Genomic DNA, 21,296 nt, shown 5'->3' on the forward strand with positions numbered 1-21,296 from the left:
TCTCCGGGCCAGGAGAGATGCTGCTGGGGTGGGACTGTTCGCGCTGCACCCCAGGGCCGTGGCTGGGGTAGCTGGCTGGCCCGTGCCCAGGCTCTGCGGGCTCAAGGTGCTGATGTCCAGGACGTGACAAATGTCTTAGCATGCTCTGGTCAGCCTCTGCAACAGCTGTGCACATCTGCATGGAGGGCACGGGCATCCCCAGGGCTTCCCCAGCCCCGCGCACACGGGGTTGCTGGTGTCCCTTCTACAACTGGCTCTGAGATCTCCCCCGGCACCCCCGCACGCAAACCTGCCCACGGCGGCCGTGCCCAGCGAGAGGTGCTGGCACGGGCAGCCTGCGGGGACATGGGACACGAGACGTGGGCGTGTGCTGGGGAGCCACAGGGACGGGCTCTCTGAACAACGCGGAGACACTGACTGCAAAGCGTGACAAGGCTGAAAGGCTCTGAGGCAGAGACGTCGGGAACGGGGATGGGGGTGTAGGAAGCGACCGTCTTGCCAATAGAACAGGCTCGGGCAGGACCTCCCAGCAAAGCAGAGTTTGCCAAAGCGGGTGTTCAACCTCAGGGTAAGCACACACTGAACAGGGCAAAAGCGGCTGTTGATATTCCCCCAGTCCCCGCCGCAAGTTCCCTCCCCTGCTCCCCATTGGCTGGGCTCGGGGTTCGCGGATAACGCAACGCTTCCCCATGTCCTGCCTCAGTTTACCTCTCTCAGCACTCCGGTTCTAACGCCCCTCATCTGTTGAGTCAGGGTGCCTGTGGCATTCGGAGTTAATGCATCCCTCATCCCATCTGGTGGGACAGGACACCTGTGAGTAGCAAAACCATCTCCACGCAGGCAGTTACTCAACAGAGAGCTCACAGCAGCTCCCCCAGGCCGGCACATTTATGAACAAAGCGGTTGGCTCGCAGCCGAACCGCACACGGAGGGAAAGGTCTGCACGAGACCCCCTGCACCCACCACTGATGGGGGCTCGGCTGCTGTGCCGCTGCCCTGGGGATCTCCTAGCAGGAGTTCTCGGCCCGGCTGCAGCTCAGGCCGTTCCCTCCTGTGGACTCTGCAGCAAAGCGCTGCTGGTTTGGCCGGGGGGGCCGAGCGCAGCCGCCCCAGGAGCGGAACAGCCCGTGGTGCGTGCGGTGCGAGCGCTGCCCGGCGGGACCGAGCGCCGCCCTGTGGGACCGACGCGGTTTGCAGCCCAAAGCCAAAGCGCAGCCCCAGCCCAGCTGGGCTGGAGCCTTGAGCTGCATCCCAGCCAGGAGCGGGACATCAGCCTGTCCCGGGCTGGGCTGGGCCAGCGGGAATGGCCGACAAGCCAGCCGGGTGACTCCTGCTCGGCAAAGACAAAGCACCCGTGGCATCGCTTTTGCTCAGGGACCTGCGGGCCCTTTCCTGCCAGCAAGCGAGGGCACCGCTCAGCCGCCTCCGCTGCGCCAGCGCAAGGGCGGGCAAGGGCCGCGCCTGCGGGGCGGAGCGGACAGCACAGGTGACCCCTCAGTGCCCAATGAGCGTCCCACGCCACGCACGTCAGACTCAGTTTAAAGCTGGGAAGCGCGGGGCTGCGCTCTCTTTGTTGGCGGCCGGGGTCCCCGGAGGCCTCTGGCCGTTCTTGGCCCTGCGCTCCCGATCCGCGCGTCGGGGAATCCGGTCCGGGAGCTGCCGGCGGCTGCGCTGGAGCGTGAGCGCTGCGACCGCCGGGGCTGAGGCTGCGGTGCGGCCGGAGCGGGCTCGGGGGCGGTGAGTGTTGGCCGGGGTGTCCCGCGCTTGTCCCGTTCTTGTCCCCTCAGCAGCGCTGCTGTTTCTCGGCTCCTTTGGCGGCGGGGGCTGAACCGCGGCAGAGCCCAATGAGGAGCGGGAGCCCGCCGGGCCCCGGGGAGCAGAGCGAGGCCCCCGGGGGGAGCCCGTTGGCGTGGGCGCCAGCTCGGGGCTGTCCCCAAGCTGCGGCGCTGGCGCTGAGGCGGCGAGGAGAGAGGGGGGCAAGCGGGGAGAGCCCCGCCGTGCTGCTGGCGCTGCCGGTGCCGGGCCAGGCAGCGCCCCCCAGTCCTGCCTGAGCCGGGTGTGCTTGTGGCTGCAGATGGCGGTGACGTTCGAGGACGTGGCCCTCTACTTCTCCCCCGAGGAGTGGGCAGAGCTGGCGGGCTGGCAGCGGCGGCTCTACCGGGAGGTGATGCTGGACAACTACGAGATGGTGGCCTCGCTGGGTGAGGACTCTCTCTGGCGCTGCGGGGCTGGGCTGGCGGTGGAATTCAGCTCTTGAGCTGAGCCGGAGCCCTTGGAAGGGCAAATGCAGCTGTTGCGGTTGCTGCCCGAGCGCTGGTGTGGCGGTTGGGCTGGGAGGGGTGACCCTGCCAGGCAGCGTCCTGGAGAGCGGTGCTGGGAGAGGGGATGGGATGGGATGCGATGGGATGAGCCAGGATGGAGTATTTGAGTGGCAGTGCGGGAGAGGGGGCTTCTGCGTGTGCCCCGCACAGGCTGGGCCGCCGTGAAGCCAGAGCTCATCCGCAAGCTGGAGCGAGAAGAGACGCCGTGCGTGCCAGACCCCCCCGGGGTGCGGTGGGGGCACCAGAGCCCTGGGCCAGGTGGGTATTTGGGGGCTGCGGTGGGGATGGGGGGTTCCAGCAGCACCGTCCCCTTGGCCCCAGGTGCCCGGTGCTGCCCGGTGAGGTCTGTCTGCCGTGCCACGGTGCAGGGAGCTGCTGCCCCGTCAGCTGTGTCCTGCAGCCAGGAAGGGTGGGGGGCTGGCGGGTGCCTGTGCCGTTGCCCATGGGGAGGGGTCCCACGTGCCTGTCCCGGCCCCAGCACTGACCCGGCCTTTATTCCTCAGCAGCCGCTGACCCTGGGACACAGATGGAGGCCGATGCGATCCCCGAGGGGTTGCCGGGTATCAGGGATAAGAGGATCCTGATCAGCCACCAGCGCATCCACACCGGGGAGAATCCTTTTGCCTGCACTGGCTGCGGCAAGAGCTTCAGTTACAGCAATGATCTGCTGAGGCACCAGCGCATCCACACTGGGGAGAAGCCCTTTGCCTGCAGCCACTGTGGCAAGAGCTTCAGCCGAAAGAGGCTTCTGGTTTGTCACCAGCGCATCCACACCGGAGAGAAGCCCTTTGTCTGCACTGAGTGTGGCAAGAGCTTCAGTTACAAGAATGATCTGCGGAGGCACCAGCGCATCCACACCGGGGAGAAGCCCTTTGCCTGCAGCCACTGTGGCAAGAGCTTCAGCCGGAAGTCGTTCCTGGTTCGACATCAGCGCCTGCACACCGGGGAGAAGCCCTTTGCCTGTAGCCACTGTGGTAAGAGTTTCAGACAGAAGACGAACCTGATCAGCCACCAGCGCATCCACACCGGGGAGAATCCTTTTGCCTGCACTGACTGCGGCAAGAGCTTCAGTTACAACAGTGATCTGCTGAGGCACCAGCGCATCCACACCGGGGAGAAGCCCTTTGCCTGCAGCCACTGTGGCAATCGCTTCAGGGATAAAAGGAACTTGATCAACCACCAGTTCATCCACACCGGGGAGAAGCCCTTTGCCTGCAGCCACTGTGGCAAGAGCTTCGGCCGGAAGAGCCTTCTGGTTTGTCATGAGCGCATCCACACTGGGGACAAACTCTTTGCCTGCAGCCACTGTGGCAAGAGCTTCAGCCGGAAGAGCCTTCTGGTTTGTCACCAGCGCATCCACACTGGGGAGAAGCCCTTTGCCTGCAGCCACTGTGGCAAGAGCTTCGGCCGGAAGAGCCTTCTTGTTTGTCATGAGCGCATCCACACCGGGGAGAAGCCCTTTGTCTGCACTGAGTGTGGCAAGAGCTTCAGCCGGAAGAGCTTTCTGGTCAGTCACCAGCGCATCCACACCGGGGAGAAGCCTTTTGCCTGCACTGACTGCAGCAAGAGCTTCAGTTACAACAATGATCTGCTGAGGCACCAGCGCATCCACACTGGGGAGAAGCCCTTTGCCTGCACTGAGTGTGGCAAGAGCTTCAGCCAGAATAGCCACCTGGTCATTCACCAGCGCATCCACACTGGGGAGAAGCCCTTTGCCTGCAGCCACTGTGGCAAGAGCTTCAGATGGAAGAGCCTCCTGGTCCGTCACCAGCGCATCCACACCGGGGAGAAGCCCTTTGTCTGCACTGAGTGTGGCAAGAGCTTCAGCCAGAGGAGCCACCTGGTCATTCACCAGCGCATCCACACTCGGGAGCACCCCTATCTCTGTGCTGTGTGTGGCAAGAGCTTCAGCCAGAATAACTACCTGGTCGGTCACCAGCGCACCCACACTAGGGAGAAACCCTTTCTCTGCAGCCACTGTGGCAAGAGCTTCAGACAGAAGGGCGGCCTGATCCAGCACCAGTGCATCCAGAGCTGTGAGAAACCTTCACCTGCCCCGAGTGACAATCAGGGGACAAGCTAGCAAGGGGGCCCTGCTGTGGGTGTTGACCACAGGCCACCTGGTCAGGAGGAGGAAGCTGACCAGGCTTCCTACAGACAGCTGGAAGTGGCCTCATGATCACATGCCCTGGTTCCCATGGGAGACTCCAATCCCCCTGACATCTGCTGGGTGGGCAACACATCTGAGCACACACAGCCCAGGAGGTTCCTACAGGTGACAACATTTGGCACAGATGGTGGAGGAGCCAATGGGGAGAGGGATGCTGCTGGACCTTGGCCTTACAAACCAAGAAGAGCTGCTTGGAGGTGTTAGAGAATATTGATGAATATATTGAATAACACTGGTCCCAGCACTGACCCCTGGGGCACTGCACTAGGTCCAGGCCTCAACTGGACTCTGCCCCATTGACCAGGACTCTCTGGCTTCTTCCCTTCAGCCGGTTCACAGTCACCTCAGAACCCGACCATCCAGCGCACACCTCCTCAGTTCAGCAGCGAGGTTGGGAGCAGCCTCGGCTGCAGCGACCGTGGGATGCTGGAGTTCAGCATCCTGCGTGGAGGAAGCAGGACAATGAGCGGGACTAAACCCACAGACAACAGCTGGGTGAACTTTGGCCTCTCCAAGGTCCTGCTTGAAGAATGCATGGGACAGGGCTCCAGAAGGCAGGGGGTCCAAGAGAGCTGGCTGATGTTCCAACAGCACTTCCTCCAGCCGAGCAAAACGGGACATTTTGCAGTTCGTCCTGACGAACCCCCTGGGACTGTACTTGTGTGTGTTGGGTGTGTTTGTGTGAGAACCCTTTGTGGTTGTAGATTTACAGACAACACCACTGCAGAGACACATAACCTCTGTTATCTGCATCTGGAATTTTACTGAGCCTGCGGGATGTGATTTCAACTATTCAGGTGCTGTCACAACCCACCAGCTCCTACAATCCAACTGCCCATTTGTATGGGGATATAGTGGAAGATTTGGTGAGGAGGTCAGTCAAATGTAAATACGCTCAAGTGACTTGCACCTATCTGTAGAAAAAGCACATACATCACAGTAGTTGCTTTACTGACCTTGTGTGCTTAATGAGTAGAATCTGTGTTAGATAACACAGGGCTGTGAGAAACTCCAGGCACCTTATCACTGTGTCTGAGGTTCCCGCTTTGTTGTGAGAAAGAGCAGGAGGCTGCGCCTGCCTGAAGCCTTGAAATACAGGCGAGCTCGGCAGGCCCAGCGATCTTCCAGCAGGGCCGAACTGACCAGCGCCTGCGTCCCCGCTTACGCTGCCTCTGCCTGGGAGCTCAGGTGCAGCTACGGAGATCCCCCAGTAGAGAGGGAACTCAAATAAAACCTGCTCTTTGCAAATGGATTCGTGGCCTCTGGCTCTTCTTGCGATGCGCCTGCGTATGTGCACACATTTGGCATTAGTTGGTAGTCGCTAGAACCAGCCATGCTGTGGTTTGCAAAAAAACCGGGGACGGGGAGGCCTCAAGGGTGAGTCCCCAAATTCCGGGATGGCCCAGTACGGAGCACTGGGCTCCAATGGCTGCTCTCCTGTCTGAATTCGCTCCGCCAGAGCCATGGCCTCAGCTTGATAATGGGGCGGTGATTCCCCCCAGGTCATTCCAGCAGCTATGGTAAGATTTCCATGGAGAGCGGCATCGACTTCTCACAAATTAGCGGGGAGATTGGGATGATGATTTGTTACCGGTCTTAGAGCTCTTGATCGTGGCGCTGTTGCATTGAAGAGTAAAATAAGAGAATTGGAAAAGGAGGTTGAGATTTTACAGGATGCAAAGGCGATTGCACAAGAAGTAATTACTGTTCAAGCAGAGCGGTGCTATGAGCTGCAAGAGAATGTAGGCCGGTTGCTAGCATGTATTGCTAAGGAACAAAGGGAAAAATATGGCAAAAGTGAGTTTTTGAGTTCACAGTATCACAGTATGTTTGGGATTGGAAGGGACCTCACAAGATCACCCAGTCCAATCCCCCTGCTGGAGCAGGAACGCCTGGGTGAGGTCGCACAGGAACATGTCCAGGCGGCTTTGAATGTCTGCAGGGAAGGGGACTCCACAACCTCCCTGGGCAGCCTGGGCCAGGCTCTGACACCCTCACTGAGAAGTTTTTTCTCAAATTTAAGTGGAACCTCTTGTGTTCCAGCTTGATCCCATTGCCCCTTGTCCTGTCATTGTTTGCCACTGAGAAGAGCCTGGCTCCATTCTCATGGCACTCACCCTTCATATATTTATAAACATTAATAAGGTCACCCCTCAGTCTCCTCCAAACTAAAGAGCCCCAGCTCCCTCAGCCTTTCTTCATAAGGGAGATGCTCCACTCCCTTAATCATCTTTGTTGCCCTACGCTGGACTCCCTCCAGCAGTTCCCTGTTCTTCTTGAACTGAGGGGCCCAGAACTGGACACAATATTCCAGATGGGGTCTCACTAGGGCACAGTAGAGGGGAAGGAGGACCTCTCTCGATCTACTGACCACCCCCCTTGTAATACACCCGAGGATGCCATTGGCCTTCCTGGCCACAAGGGCCCAATGCTGGCTCATGGTCATCCTGCTGTCCACCAGGACCCCCAGGTCCCTTTTCCCCTACACTGCTCTCTAATATGTAATTTCCCAACCTATACTGGAACCTGGGGTTGTTCCTGCCCAGATGCAGGACTCTACACTTGCCCTTGTTAAATTCCATCAGGTTATTCCCCACCCAACTCTCCAGCCTGTCCAGGTCTCTGGATGGCAGCACAGCTTCCAGTGTCAGCCACTCCTCCCAGCTTGGTGTCATCAGCAAACTTGCTGATAGTACACTCAATTCCCTCGTGCAAATCGTTAATGAATATATTGAATAATATTGGTCCCAGTACTGACCCCTGAGGCACTGCACTAGATACTGGCCTCCAACGGGACTCTGCACCATTGACTGTTGGAGAATGGCTTGGAAATGGGGGAGATGGATCTGCGGACCGGTTGTACGAGCAGAGCCCGTTCTGAAGACTTTAGCACAAGTAGTAAGGTTTGGCCGCGGTGGGAACCGCTGACTGTTTCAGTAAAATCAGCAAGGTCGCTGTGCCTGCACTGGCAACACAAGGGTGAATTATTTGTAGCCCAGTGGGCCCATGGTGCTCAGGCCACCAAGGAAGGGATGCCACCCAGGATGGGCTCGTGGCCCGGGGGCGGACTTGCCCACGGGCACCGTTGCACAGGTTGTCCGTGGGTGTGACACGCGCTGCAGTCAGCAAGACAAGCGGTTGGAGGCTCTGCGGGGTGGGGGGAATGGGGAAACAGAAATGCTGGTTTGGCTGGGGTAGAGTTAATTCTCCTCCCAGCAGCTGGTACAGTGCTGTAGTTTGGATTTGGTATCATCAGAGTGCTGATAACGTATGAATGTTCTGGTTGTCGCTGAGCAATGTTCACCCCAAATCAAGGATTCTTCAGCGAGGAGACTGGAGAGGCACAAGAACCTGGGAAGGAGGGGAGAGGAGTGGAAGGCACATCATTCAAAGAGAGAAGCAGCAATATGTTTTGTGGAGATAAAGCAATAATTGGAGAGAGATCAATGAAATCAAAGGAATATAATAAAGTTTAACAGCAGTACAACAAAGTTATTGAGTTTCATGGCAAGGTTCACCTTATTATTTGCTGCATAGAAGAATTATACAAAGGAAAAATTAAGACAGATTTGATTAAGAACGATTCACACACAGACCAGAGACCCAAAGGTTAAAGAAGACAAAGGTTATAACAATTAATATGCAGTGGCTACATGGCTTAGTAATGTTTCATTAGTACCAATGAGTACCAGTTCCCATGGGAACCAGGGCATGTGATCATGAGGCCACTTCCAGCTGTCTGTAGGAAGCCTGGTCAGCTTCCTCCTCCTGACCAGGTGGCCTGTGGTCAACACCCACAGCAGGGCCCCCTTGCTAGCTTGTCCCCTGATTGTCACTTGGGGCAGGTGAAGGTCTCTTATGGCCCTGGATGCGCTGGTGCCTGTAGAGGTTTCTATTCTGTCTGAAGCTCTTGCCACACTCAGTGCAGGCAAAGGGTTTCTCCCTGGTGTGAGTGTCCTGGTGTCTGACCAGGTTGCTCTTTTGGCTGAAGCTCTTGCCACACTCAGTGCAGGCAAAGGGCTTCTCCCCAGTGTGCATGCGCTGGTGACTGACCAGGTGGGTCTTCCATCTGAAGCTCTTGCCACACTCAGTGCAGTCAAAGGGCTTCTCCCCCGTGTGGGTGCGCTGGTGACAGACGAAGTGCTTCTTCTGTCTGAAGCTCTTGCCACACTCAGTGCAGGCAAAGGGTTTCTCCCCCGTGTGGATGCGCTGGTGTCTGACCAGGTTGCTCTTCTGGCTGAAGCTCTTGCCACACGCAGTGCAGGCAAAGGGCTTCTCCCCAGTGTGGATGCGCTGGTGATGGACCAGGTGCATCTTGAGGCTGAAGCTCTTGCCACAGTGGCTGCAGGCAAAGGGCTTCTCCCCAGTGTGGATGCGCTGGTGACTGACCAGGTGCCTCTTCAAGCTGAAGCTCTTGTCACAGTGGCTGCAGGCAAAGGGCTTCTCCCCAGTGTGGGTGCGCTGGTGATAGACGAAGTGGTTCTTCCTTCTGAAGCTCTTGCCACACGCAGTGCAGGCAAAGGGCGTCTCCCCAGTGTGGATGCGCTGGTGATGGACCAGGTGGTTCTTCTGGCTGAAGCTCTTGCCACAGTGGCTGCAGGCAAAGGGCTTCTCCCCGGTGTGGATGCGCTGGTGACTGACCAGGCAGCTCTTATGGCTGAAGCTCTTGCCACAGTGGCTGCAGGGAAAGGGCTTCTCCCTGGTGTGGATGCGCTGGTGACTGACCAGGCAGCTCTTCTGGCTGAAGCTCTTGCCACACTCATTGCAGACATAGGGGTGCTCCCCAGTGTGGGTGCGCTGGTGAATGACCAGGTTGCTCTTCCGGCTGAAGCTCTTGCCACAGTGGCTGCAGGCTAATGGCTTCTCTCCAGTGTGGATGCACTGGTGAATGAACAGGCAGCTCTTCTGGCTGAATCTCTTGCCACACTCAGTGCAGGCAAAGGGCTTCTCCCCAGTGTGGATGCGCTGGTGGTTCAGCAGGACATCTTTGCGGTTGAAGCTCTTTCCGCAGTCGGTGCAGCTGAAGGGCCGCTCGCCCCTGTGCCTCCGCATGTGCAAGGTCAGCAGCGCCTGATTCTTGAAGCTCTTGTTGCACTCAGGGCAGGTGGTGGAATTCTGCTCCAGTGGCGAGGGTTCCAGGAGGGGCTGCCCTGATGGGCTTCCCTGCATCCCACCCGTTTTGGGCACCCCCGGGAGCAGGGCAGCGGGGGCCGGAATCTCCTCATGGACAGACTCGGCCTCCTGCTGCGCCTGGACATCATCAGTTGCTGGGGAGGAGAGGGTGGGTCAGTGCTGGGGCCGGGACAGGCACGTGGGACCCCTCCCCATGGGCAATGGCACAGGCACCCGCCAGCCCCCCACCCTTCCTGGCTGCAGGACACAGCTGACGGGGCAGCAGCTCCCTGCACCGTGGCACGGCAGACAGACCTCACCGGGCAGCACCGGGCACCTGGGGCCAAGGGGACGGTGCTGCTGGAACCCCCCACCCCCACCGCAGCCCCCAAATACCCACCTGGCCCAGGGCTCTGGTGCCCCCGCCGCACCCCGGGGGGGTCTGGCACGCATGGCGTCTCTTCTCGCTCCAGCTTGCAGATGAGCTCTGGCTTCACGGCGGCCCAGCCTGTGCGGGGCACACGCAGAAGCCCCCTCTCCCGCACTGCCACTCAAATACTCCATCCTGGCTCATCCCATCCCCTCTCCCAGCACCGCTCTCCAGGACGCTGCCTGGCAGGGTCACCCCTGCCAGCCCAACCGCCACACCAGCGCTCGGGCAGCAACCGCAACAGCTGCATTTGCCCTTCCAAGGGCTCCGGCTCAGCTCAAGAGCTGAATTCCACCGCCAGCCCAGCCCCGCAGCGCCAGAGAGAGTCCTCACCCAGCGAGGCCACCATCTCGTAGTTGTCCAGCATCACCTCCCGGTAGAGCCGCCGCTGCCAGCCCGCCAGCTCTGCCCACTCCTCGGGGGAGAAGTAGAGGGCCACGTCCTCGAACGTCACCGCCATCTGCAGCCACAAGCACACCCGGCTCAGGCAGGACTGGGGGGCGCTGCCTGGCCCGGCACCGGCAGCGCCAGCAGCACGGCGGGGCTCTCCCCGCTTGCCCCCCTCTCTCCTCGCCGCCTCAGCGCCAGCGCCGCAGCTTGGGGACAGCCCCGAGCTGGCGCCCACGCCAACGGGCTCCCCCCGGGGGCCTCGCTCTGCTCCCCGGGGCCCGGCGGGCTCCCGCTCCTCATCGGGCTCTGCCGCGGTTCAGCCCCCGCCGCCAAAGGAACAGAGAAACAGCAGCGCTGCTGAGAGGACAAGCGCGGGACAAGCGCGGGACAAGCGCGGGACAAGCGCGGGACAAGCGCGGGACAAGCGCGGGACAAGCGCGGGACACCCCCGGCCAACACTCACCGCCCCCGAGCCCGCTCCGGCCGCACCGCAGCCTCAGCCCCGCGGGCCCCTGCCCGCCCTCTTCTACTCGGCGTGACGTCACCGGCCACCGAGGCCCCCTTTGGCCAGGGCGGGTCACGTGTCCTCACCGGGGCTCCTCCCACCGCGCTCCGCCCATTGCCTGCGGTCCAGCCCCGCCCCGCCCGTCACCCGCCCCCTGTTCCGAGCCGCGCTGCTCGTGTCCGGACCCGGACCCGGCACCCTCCGCTCGGTCCCCGCCGCTCCCGGGGCGGCTGCGCTCGACCCCCCAGCCAAAGCAGCAGCGGCACAGCAGCTGAAGCCCCATCGGTGGTGGGGCTCTCAGACTTGAAGCACCGGTCAAGTCCGGGGCCGACTTTGGATCCAGCCGCACCCGGACTCGTCTCTGAGAAGCTGAGGAAGCAAGAGGGTCCCTTCTGAAGCCCGTGGCCCGACGGGAGGGCCTCCCTCTGCCCGTGTGCAGCCCCGTTCCCACAGAAACCACCTGGAACAGCCCTCACCGCGTTCCCTCGGTCCGTGGCCGTCCCTCTAAAATGTCCCTGAGTTCCTTGCGTCCATGACTTTTGGCTCTGATCTGTCACAACAGTCTCCGGGCCAGGAGAGATGCTGCTGGGGTGGGACTGTACGCGCTGCACCCCAAGGCCGTGGCTGGGGTAGCTGGCTGGCCCGTGCCCAGGCTCTGCGGGCTCAAGGTGCTGATGTCCAGGACGTGACAAATGTCTTAGCATGCTCTGGTCAGCCTCTGCAACAGCTGTGCACATCTGCATGGAGGGCACGGGCATCCCCAGGGCTTCCCCAGCCCCGCGCACACGGGGTTGCTGGTGTCCCTTCTACAACTGGCTCTGAGATCTCCCCCGGCACCCCCGCACGCAAACCTGCCCACGGCGGCTGTGCCCAGCGAGAGGTGCTGGCACGGGCAGCCTGCGGGGACATGGGACACGAGACGTGGGCATGTGCTGGGGAGCCACAGGGACGGGCTCTCTGAACAACGCGGAGACACTGACTGCAAAGCGTGACAAGGCTGAAAGGCTCTGAGACAGAGACGTCGGGAACGGGGATGGGGGTGGAGGAAGCGACCGTCTTGCCAATACAATAGGCTCGGGCAGGACCTCCCAGCAAAGCAGAGTATCTTCATGATTTTGCCAAAGCGGGTGTTCAACCTCAGGGTAAGCACACACTGAACAGGGCAAAAGCGGCTGTTGATATTCCCCCAGTCCCAGCCGCAAGTTCCCTCCCCTGCTCCCCATTGGCTGGGCACGGGGTTCGCGGATAACGCAACGCTTCCCCACGTCCTGCCTCAGTTTACCTCTCTCAGCACTCCGGTTCTAACGCCCCTCATCTGTTGAGTCAGGGTGCCTGTGGCATTCGGAGTTAATGCATCCCTCATCCCATCTGGTGGGACAGGACACCTGTGAGTAGCAAAACCATCTCCACGCAGGCAGTTACTCAGCAGAGAGCTCACAGCAGCTCCCCCAGGCCGGCACATTTATGAACAAAGCGGTTGGCTCGCAGCCGAACCGCACACGGAGGGAAAGGTCTGGACGCAGTTTGCAGCCCAAAGCCAAAGCGCAGCCCCAGCCCAGCTGGGCCGGAGCCTTGAGCTGCATCCCAGCCAGGAGCGGGACATCAGCCTGTCCCGGGCTAAGCTGGGCTGGGCCAGCGGGAATGGCCGACAAGCCAGCCGGGTGACTCCTGCTCGGCAAAGACAAAGCACCCGTGGCATCGCCTTTGCTCAGGGACCTGCGGGCCCTTTCCCGCCAGCAAGCGAGGGCACTGCTCAGCCGCCTCCGCTGCGCCAGCGCAAGGGCGGGCAAGGGCCGCGCCTGCGGGGCGGAGCGGACAGCACAGGTGACCCCTCAGTGCCCAATGAGCGTCCCACGCCACGCACGTCAGACTCAGTTTAAAGCTGGGAAGCGCGGCGCCGCGCTCTCTTTGTTGGCGGCCGGGGTCCCCGGAGGCCTCTGGCCGTTCTTGGCCCTGCGCTCCCGATCCGCGCGTCGGGGAATCCGGTCCGGGAGCTGCCGGCGGCTGCGCTGGAGCGTGAGCGCTGCGACCCCCGGGGCTGAGGCTGCGGTGCGGCCGGAGCGGGCTCGGGGGCGGTGAGTGTTGGCCGGGGGTGTCCCGCGCTTGTCCCGTTCTTGTCCCCTCAGCAGCGCTGCTGTTTCTCGGCTCCTTTGGCGGCGGGGGCTGAACCGCGGCAGAGCCCAATGAGGAGCGGGAGCCCGCCTGGCCCCGGGGAGCAGAGCGAGGCCCCCGGGGAGAGCCCGTTGGCGTGGGCGCCAGCTCGGGGCTGTCCCCAAGCTGCGGCGCTGGCGCTGAGGCGGCGAGGAGAGAGGGGGGCAAGCGGGGAGAGCCCCGCCGTGCTGCTGGCGCTGCCGGTGCCGGGCCAGGCAGCGCCCCCCAGTCCTGCCTGAGCCGGGTGTGCTTGTGGCTGCAGATGGCGGTGACGTTCGAGGACGTGGCCCTCTACTTCTCCCCCGAGGAGTGGGCAGAGCTGGCGGGCTGGCAGCGGCGGCTCTACCGGGAGGTGATGCTGGACAACTACGAGATGGTGGCCTCGCTGGGTGAGGACTCTCTCTGGCGCTGTGGGGCTGGGCTGGCGGTGGAATTCAGCTCTTGAGCTGAGCCGGAGCCCTTGGAAGGGCAAATGCAGCTGTTGCGGTTGCTGCCCGAGCGCTGGTGTGGCGGTTGGGCTGGCAGGGGTGACCCTGCCAGGCAGCGTCCTGGAGAGCTGTGCTGGGAGAGGGGATGGGATGAGCCAGGATGGAGTATTTGAGTGGCAGTGCGGGAGAGGGGGCTTCTGCGTGTGCCCCGCACAGGCTGGGCCGCCGTGAAGCCAGAGCTCATCTGCAAGCTGGAGCGAGAAGAGACGCCGTGCGTGCCAGACCCCCCCGGGGTGCGGCGGGGGCACCAGAGCCCTGGGCCAGGTGGGTATTTGGGGGCTGCGGTGGGGGTGGGGGGTTCCAGCAGCACCGTCCCCTTGGCCCCAGGTGCCCGGTGCTGCCGGTGAGGTCTGTCTGCCGTGCCACGGTGCAGGGAGCTGCTGCCCCGTCAGCTGTGTCCTGCAGCCAGGAAGGGTGGGGGGCTGGCGGGTGCCTGTGCCATTGCCCATGGGGAGGGGTCCCACGTGCCTGTCCCGGCCCCAGCACTGACCCACCCTCTCCTCCCCAGGAACTGATGATGTCGAGGCGCAGCAGGAGGCCGAGTCTGTCCGTGAGGAGATTCCGGCCCCCGCTGCCCTGCTCCCGGGGGTGCCCAAAACGGGTGGGATGCAGGGAGGCCCATCAGGGCAGCCCCTCCTGGAACCCTCGCCACTGGAGCAGAATTCCACCACCTGCCCTGAGTGCAACAAGAGCTTCAAGAATCAGGCGCTGCTGACCTTGCACATGCAGAGCCACAGGGTCAAGCGGCCCTTCAGCTGCACCGACTGCGGAAAGAGCTTCAACCGCAAAGATGTCCTGCTGAACCACCAGCGCATCCACACTGGGGAGAAGCCCTTTGCCTGCACTGAGTGTGGCAGGAGATTCAGCCGGAAGAGCTGCCTGTTCATTCACCAGCGCATCCACACTGGAGAGAAGCCATTAGCCTGCAGCCACTGTGGCAAGAGCTTCAGCCGGAAGAGCAACCTGGTCATTCACCAGCGCACCCACACTGGGGAGCACCCCTATATCTGCAATGAGTGTGGCAAGAGCTTCAGCCAGAAGAGCTGCCTGGTCGGTCACCAGCGCATCCACACCAGGGAGAAGCCCTTTCCCTGCAGCCACTGTGGCAAGAGCTTCAGCCATAAGAGCTGCCTGGTCAGTCACCAGCGCATCCACACCGGGGAGAAGCCCTTTGCCTGCAGCCACTGTGGCAAGAGCTTCAGCCAGAAGAACCACCTGGTCCATCACCAGCGCATCCACACTGGGGAGACGCCCTTTGCCTGCACTGAGTGTGGCAAGAGCTTCAGATGGAAGAACCACTTCGTCTATCACCAGCGCACCCACACTGGGGAGAAGCCCTTTGCCTGCAGCCACTGTGACAAGAGCTTCAGCTTGAAGAGGCACCTGGTCAGTCACCAGCGCATCCACACTGGGGAGAAGCCCTTTGCCTGCAGCCACTGTGGCAAGAGCTTCAGCCTCAAGATGCACCTGGTCCATCACCAGCGCATCCACACTGGGGAGAAGCCCTTTGCCTGCACTGCGTGTGGCAAGAGCTTCAGCCAGAAGAGCAACCTGGTCAGACACCAGCGCATCCACACGGGGGAGAAACCCTTTGCCTGCACTGAGTGTGGCAAGAGCTTTAGACAGAAGAAGCACTTCGTCTGTCACCAGCGCACCCACACTGGGGAGAAGCCCTTTGACTGCACTGAGTGTGGCAAGAGCTTCAGACAGAAGAGCTGCCTGGTCAGACACCAGGACACTCACACCAGGGAGAAACCCTTTGCCTGCACTGAGTGTGGCAAGAGCTTCAGACAGAATAGAAACCTCTACAGGCACCAGCGCATCCAGGGCCATAAGAGACCTTCACCTGCCCCAAGTGACAATCAGGGGACAAGCTAGCAAGGGGGCCCTGCTGTGGGTGTTGACCACAGGCCACCTGGTCAGGAGGAGGAAGCTGACCAGGCTTCCTACAGACAGCTGGAAGTGGCCTCATGATCACATGCCCTGGTTCCCATGGGAACTGGTACTAATTGGTACTAATTAAACTTTACTAAGCCATGTAGCCACTGCATATTAATTGTTATAACCTTTGTCTTCTTTAACCTTTGGGTCTCTGGTCTGTGTGTGAATCGTTCTTAATCAAATCAATCTTAATTTTTCCCTTGTATAATTCTTCTATGCAGCAAATAATAAGGTGAACCTTGCCATGAAACTCAATAACTTTGTTGTACCGCTGTTAAACTTTATTATATTCCTTTGATTTCATTGATCTCTCTCCAATTATTGCTTTATCTCCACAAAACATATTGCTGCTTCTCTCTTTGAATGATGTGCCTTCCACTCCTCTCCCCTCCTTCCCAGGTTCTTGTGCCTCTCCAGTCTCCTCACTGAAGAATCCTTGATTTGGGGTGAACATTGCTCAGCGACAACCAGAACATTCATACGTTATCAGCACTCTGATGATACCAAATCCAAACTACAGCACTGTACCAGCTGCTGGGAGGAGAATTAACTCTACCCCAGCCAAACCAGCATTTCTGTTTCCCCATTCCCCCCACCCCGCAGAGCCTCCAACCGCTTGTCTTGCTGACTGCAGCGCGTGTCACACCCACGGACAACCTGTGCAACGGTGCCCGTGGGCAAGTCCGCCCCCGGGCCACGAGCCCATCCTGGGTGGCATCCCTTCCTTGGTGGCCTGAGCACCATGGGCCCACTGGGCTACAAATAATTCACCCTTGTGTTGCCAGTGCAGGCACAGCGACCTTGCTGATTTTACTGAAACAGTCAGCGGTTCCCACCGCGGCCAAACCTTACTACTTGTGCTAAAGTCTTCAGAACGGGCTCTGCTCGTACAACCGGTCCGCAGATCCATCTCCCCCATTTCCAAGCCATTCTCCAACAATTCCCCCTTTTTCTTTTTGTACGAGCATAGCCTGATTTGCTGTTCGCTCAAACACTCTTAAAGCAAGGGAGAGCACGGCTTAAGCACAGTAACCCTATAGCTGCTATAACTAGAAAAGCAACACACTTTGTAAAAAGCTCTTAAACCACCCTTCTAACCCTAGCCAGTTTGTTAACCCCTCCAAGCTGAAAAGCCGTATATCTTCTTTAATCTTCTGGGTTTAGTCCATAAGTTGTTGAATTTCCTTATGGATTGACTTCGATTTATCTTCCAGGTCTGTGAGCATCCATAACACTGAATTAGGATCCATGGTTTACATCTGAAACAGCCCTCACAACTTATCTCCCTCCTGTCCATCTGCATCCATTGAATCTTTGTTGTCTTTATTCAGCCATCGCTTGACCCATTTCGCGGGAATCCACTTCAATCCTTGGCCCGTAAAGACAGAAACAGAACGTTTTTCCCAGGTTATCAATTGATGTGACCTTTTCCATTGACCATTAACTAGTGATTTGAACATAACTAATGTAGGTTCTTCCTAATTTAGCATGGTTTTGGGTCATATTTGTAAAGTATTTCATCACATACAATGCTTTTGACAATTGGTTTTGTGGTGTTTCCCCTACTTGCCCCCCCTTTTTTTTAAAAAACCAACAAACAAACAAACAAAAAGTTCGGAATCAGATACGTGCATTGGATCTTGACGATGTACTCAAAATCACAAATCAAATTTAGAGGTTCCTCCTTAAAAGCTCTAAGTAATTTATAGCTGTGCCAAGTTCTGCTAATCGGGTTGAACCTTCAGTAATTTTTACAGAATGATGCCCATTGTTATCTTCACACCAAACCACTACAGCTTTATGAGACTGCCCAGAACCATCAACAAAAACTGTGCAAGTATGTAGGATCAGACCAAATACAAGTATGGCCTATGACCTGATGTTAAAGACTTGCAGGTTCCGCAGCAATTTACATTTATGCATGCCAAAAGCTGTGCTGTTAAGAAAACCAGCGAGTGCAATTTACAAAGACATAGATTACGAACAAACAAAAAAAATCAGAATTACATTTCACAACTGGTAGATATATGACAAAAGGATCGTGGCCTATTAAGACTTAAATTCATTCCCTACATTTTCTTGATCAGAGTGACAATTGGTATATAACAGTCGGTATATCAGTCTGCTAGCAATCTCATCATACTATCCCACAATAGCCACAGGTTATTTCATAGACAAATCTGCAAGTCCAATCGAATGCAGTCAGCCTGTAAGGTCGTCATAAATTTATTCTTCAAAGTTTCTAACTCCATTTTGGCTGTCATATTTATTGGATATTGATTTCCCTTCTCGGATCGAAGTTCTGTTTCAGATCTATCAGTGTAGTGTTTGCTTTATCGAAACATTGGCTGTTAATACCGGTGGAAATACAGCATTCGAACTTTCCTTGGAGATTTCTCACTTGCACAAGCAGATCTGCGCCATTCAACAGCTTCTTGTAGGACATGCAACTAAACAGAATTCTCAGAAAACGTTATTTGAGCTTCCAACTTTCTTAACAAATCCTGACCCAAGAGAGGTATAGGACTTTCTGGCAACTACAAGAATTCATGTATTAAAACTTTGTTCCAAATTTGGCATCCTATTGGTCTTAAAAAACAGCCTTTCTTTCGTTCTCTCCCATGACCTCAAAAACTAGCACGGTGAATTTACTAAGAAGTCTCTTACAACCAGTTACCACAGAATGAGTATATTAAAAAAAATTGTGGTTTAATTTCCCAGCTTCATTAGAACTATGGACCCACTGGCAATGCCTTTAAATTTCAACCCTCAGACTCCTTGATGCAGTATTACAGTGCTCTAGCAGTAACATTGCTGAGGGAGGAATAAAACCTCCCTCTCGCCCCCATCTGGGAGGGCAGGATCTCCAGCCCAGCATGAAAACAAATCAGTTCAACTCCACATCAAACCAACCTGGCTGCACTCCACACCCAAATCAGTACCAGTCTGACCCAGAGAAGCACTGAGGACTCTGACCCCCAAAAGCTGACCGGTGTGAAGAGACTGACTTCAGCAAGGAGGGAAAATGATGAGCTCTCTTCCCAGATGTGCCAAAACCTAGGAAACCAGACAGAAGCAAAAAGAAACAGCACCAACAACCCCTGATTCAAAGCTGAGAAGCACCACAGTGTCACAACAAGGATGGGTGACAATACTCCAGGAAAAAAAGAAAAAAAGACAGAGCGGGGGGAGTAAAGCCCCCCTTTCTCCGCTTAGCAGCGGGCAAACAGGTTTTTCCATTGGTTTTTTCCCTTCTCTCTCTTCTCGCTGCAGTCCAGCTGTACCAAGGCCACGCAGCTGGCGGAATCGCTGGTACGGAGTGGGAGGCTCTGGCAAACTCCTCGGTTACAATGAGCTGAGCTTTAGACACGATTCCAATTAGCTCGACAGTTGTTACATTCCTCAGCCCCGTTTACCTTTCACAATTTACAGATGTCAAAACACAGAATAGTAAACATCAATCCATTATTCCGTTTTCCTAGATCCAAATCAGTTCACATTCCAGCAACTTTTAAATACGACTTCATGCAGTACCAAGTTCACATCCATCATAGTATTTAGGTGTTTGTTTCTTTTTCTTTTCTCTTTTCTTTTCTTTTCTTTTCTTTTCTTTTCTTTTCTTTTCTTTTCTTTTCTTTTCTTTTCTTTTCTTTTCTTTTCTTTTCTTTTCTTTTCTTCCCCTTTTTTCTTTTTTCTTTTTTTTTGCAAAGCAGAGTTTAACAATTTAAATTCTTTTCTGGTCTCAAAATTCCTAACTAACAACATAAGCCATTACTGTAATGCGCAAGGATGCATCCTAAGGGGGAGCGAGGTGGAATTTTAGCAGTGGAACCGGTTCCCATTTTGTAAATATCTCCCCAAACAAAATTCTTTTGGTACCAAATACAAATATGCAAATTAAAATACTGAGCTCAGGTATGAAAACCAAATACCAAGTTCAAATATGCAGATGGATCACAGTTACACTTATTCAAGCCAATCTCTCAATTTTTGCATTGCACCCTTGGGCCGCTCACTGCTCAGCCAGGCAGAGGCACCGCCGGGTCTCCCTGGCAAAACAGGGCAGTGTGCACTGGAGCCCCATCGGCACCCGCCCCGCCGCAGCGAGCTGGACTGGGCAAGGCTTTTATCAGTGTCTCATCTGGGGTGCTACGGCTGTTATCCCAAAACCAGGATTCTTTACTTGGTGTGCATACAAAAAAGCCAACTCCAGCACATCAAGATGAGACACAGCCGATCACAGAGTTGCGCAAGTCTGGATATTGGAATAAAGCTAGCATTCTAGAAAGAAAAATAACAGCTATCGCACACAAAATCTTATCATCACATTCACGCAGTAAAGAACTGAATTACTCACGATCTTCTGTATTATCACAAAACGCACATTTTCAGTCAACGGATTCTCGTGATTTAACAGGCTATCTAACTGCAGACGGCGGACCCCGTTTGGACGGCCCAGGCTTTCGGAACGACACGCCGCGTCGGGCAGCGTTCGGTCGATCTTAGCCCCCCGGTTCGCTGCTAACCGGTGCTTCTCTGCATCCGCCGCTCCGAGGGGAAACTTTGGCTCCACATTTGGGCGCCACTTTGAGCGGCGGAGGAACACGCAGGTCGACTCAATATGAGTGATAAAGCATAGTTCGATTTATTAGCCCGAGTAGCATATACTTATACAGTTCACGATAATTATGCATACCTGTCACCTACTAATTGGCTCTAACAGTCACATTTGCATGGTCATCCTACTTGCAGCTGCTAGCTATGCTTGTTCTACAATCTAGTGCTCTAGAAAGCTGTTTGGGAAACTCTGCCAAGGTCTCAGTGACCTTGTTGATTTTACTGAAACAGTCAGCGGTTCCCACCGTGGCCAAACCTTACTACTTGTGCCAAAGTCTTCAGAACGGGCTCTGCTCGTACAACCGGTCCGCAGATCCATCTCCCCCATTTCCAAGCCATTCTCCAACAGTCAATGGTGCAGAGTCCCGTTGGAGGCCAGTATCTAGTGCAGTGCCTCAGGGGTCAGTACTGGGACCAATATTATTCAATATATTCATTAACGATTTGCACGAGGGAATTGAGTGTACTATCAGCAGGTTTGCTGATGACACCAAGCTGGGAGGAGTGGCTGACACTGGAAGCTGTGCTGCCATCCAGAGACCTGGACAGGCTGGAGAGTTGGGTGGGGAATAACCTGATGGAATTTAACAAGGGCAAGTGTAGAGTCCTGCATCTGGGCAGGAACAACCCCAGGTTCCAGTATAGGTTGGGAAATTACATATTAGAGAGCAGTGGGGGTCCTGGTGGACAGCAGGATGACCATGAGCCAGCATTGGGCCCTTGTGGCCAGGAAGGCCAATGGCATCCTCGGGTGTATTACAAGGGGGGTGGTCAGTAGATTGAGAGAGGTCCTCCTTCCCCTCTACTGTGCCCTAGTGAGACCCCATCTGGAATATTGTGTCCAGTTCTGGGCCCCTCAGTTCAAGAAGAACAGGGAACTGCTGGAGGGAGTCCAGCGTAGGGCAACAAAGATGATTAAGGGAGTGGAGCACCTCCCTTATGAAGAAAGGCTGAGGGAGCTGGGGCTCTTTAGTTTGGAGGAGACTGAGGGGTGACCTTATTAATGTTTATAAATATATGAAGGGTGAGTGCCATGAGAATGGAGCCAGGCTCTTCTCAGTGGCAAACAATGACAGGACAAGGGGCAATGGGATCAAGCTGGAACACAAGAGGTTCCACTTAAATTTGAGAAAAAACTTCTCAGTGAGGGTGTCAGAGCCTGGCCCAGGCT

At 56.8% G+C, this 21,296-nt stretch overlaps 3 protein-coding genes across 8 annotated transcripts in view; 2 read left to right on the forward strand and 1 right to left on the reverse strand.

Moving 5' to 3' along the window:
- The window catches only part of LOC139827324 (uncharacterized), a 29,148-nt gene that overhangs the window by 3,333 nt on the left and 4,519 nt on the right, over window positions 1-21,296 (reverse strand). The window contains 14 exon segments of the mRNA XM_071805523.1: window positions 276-335; window positions 1,353-1,461; window positions 2,470-2,715; window positions 2,836-3,010; window positions 8,306-9,758; window positions 10,004-10,111; window positions 10,367-10,741; window positions 10,887-10,984; window positions 11,076-11,665; window positions 12,428-12,727; window positions 12,789-13,219; window positions 14,062-14,143; window positions 14,284-14,331; window positions 14,555-14,667. Coding sequence (XP_071661624.1) covers window positions 276-335; window positions 1,353-1,461; window positions 2,470-2,715; window positions 2,836-3,010; window positions 8,306-9,758; window positions 10,004-10,111; window positions 10,367-10,741; window positions 10,887-10,984; window positions 11,076-11,665; window positions 12,428-12,727; window positions 12,789-13,219; window positions 14,062-14,143; window positions 14,284-14,331; window positions 14,555-14,667 — 4,188 coding nt within the window.
- On the forward strand, window positions 1,398-5,743 carry LOC136098367 (uncharacterized). Of its 6 annotated transcripts, none has more exons than XM_071805457.1 (4): window positions 1,398-1,678; window positions 2,075-2,201; window positions 2,436-2,579; window positions 2,828-5,743. In XM_071805457.1, exons 1-4 carry the CDS (start codon window positions 1,505-1,507, stop codon window positions 4,402-4,404), a joined length of 2,022 nt encoding a protein of 673 aa, XP_071661558.1. In that variant the 5' UTR covers window positions 1,398-1,504; the 3' UTR covers window positions 4,405-5,743. The 6 variants fall into 6 exon arrangements, with proteins under 6 accessions (XP_071661558.1, XP_071661557.1, XP_071661560.1 ...); XM_071805456.1 differs by having other exon boundaries at window positions 1,399-1,678; window positions 2,825-5,743; XM_071805458.1 differs by having other exon boundaries at window positions 1,400-1,678; window positions 2,472-2,579; window positions 2,825-5,743.
- On the forward strand, window positions 12,851-15,811 carry LOC136098370 (uncharacterized). Its single transcript, XM_065831708.2, has 4 exons — window positions 12,851-13,003; window positions 13,342-13,468; window positions 13,724-13,831; window positions 14,076-15,811. The coding sequence occupies exons 2-4, from the start codon at window positions 13,342-13,344 to the stop codon at window positions 15,443-15,445; spliced, it is 1,605 nt and encodes a 534-aa protein (XP_065687780.1). The 5' UTR covers window positions 12,851-13,003; the 3' UTR covers window positions 15,446-15,811.

This window comes from Patagioenas fasciata, chromosome 2 (genome assembly GCF_037038585.1).
Source record: "Patagioenas fasciata isolate bPatFas1 chromosome 2, bPatFas1.hap1, whole genome shotgun sequence".
In the NCBI taxonomy this organism is placed as follows: domain Eukaryota; kingdom Metazoa; phylum Chordata; class Aves; order Columbiformes; family Columbidae; genus Patagioenas; species Patagioenas fasciata.

Coding starts and splice junctions, on each gene's coding strand:
- LOC136098367 (XM_071805456.1), top strand. CDS start 1,505: ATGAGCGTCCCACGCCACGCACGTCAGACTCAGTTTAAAGCTGGGAAG. Junction 1,679..2,074: donor GCCGGCGGCTGCGCTGGAGC/GTGAGCGCTGCG, acceptor TTGTGGCTGCAG/ATGGCGGTGACGTTCGAGGA. Junction 2,580..2,824: donor GCACCAGAGCCCTGGGCCAG/GTGGGTATTTGG, acceptor TTTATTCCTCAG/CAGCCGCTGACCCTGGGACA.
- LOC136098370 (XM_065831708.2), top strand. CDS start 13,342: ATGGCGGTGACGTTCGAGGACGTGGCCCTCTACTTCTCCCCCGAGGAG. Junction 13,469..13,723: donor CGAGATGGTGGCCTCGCTGG/GTGAGGACTCTC, acceptor TGCCCCGCACAG/GCTGGGCCGCCGTGAAGCCA. Junction 13,832..14,075: donor GCACCAGAGCCCTGGGCCAG/GTGGGTATTTGG, acceptor TCTCCTCCCCAG/GAACTGATGATGTCGAGGCG.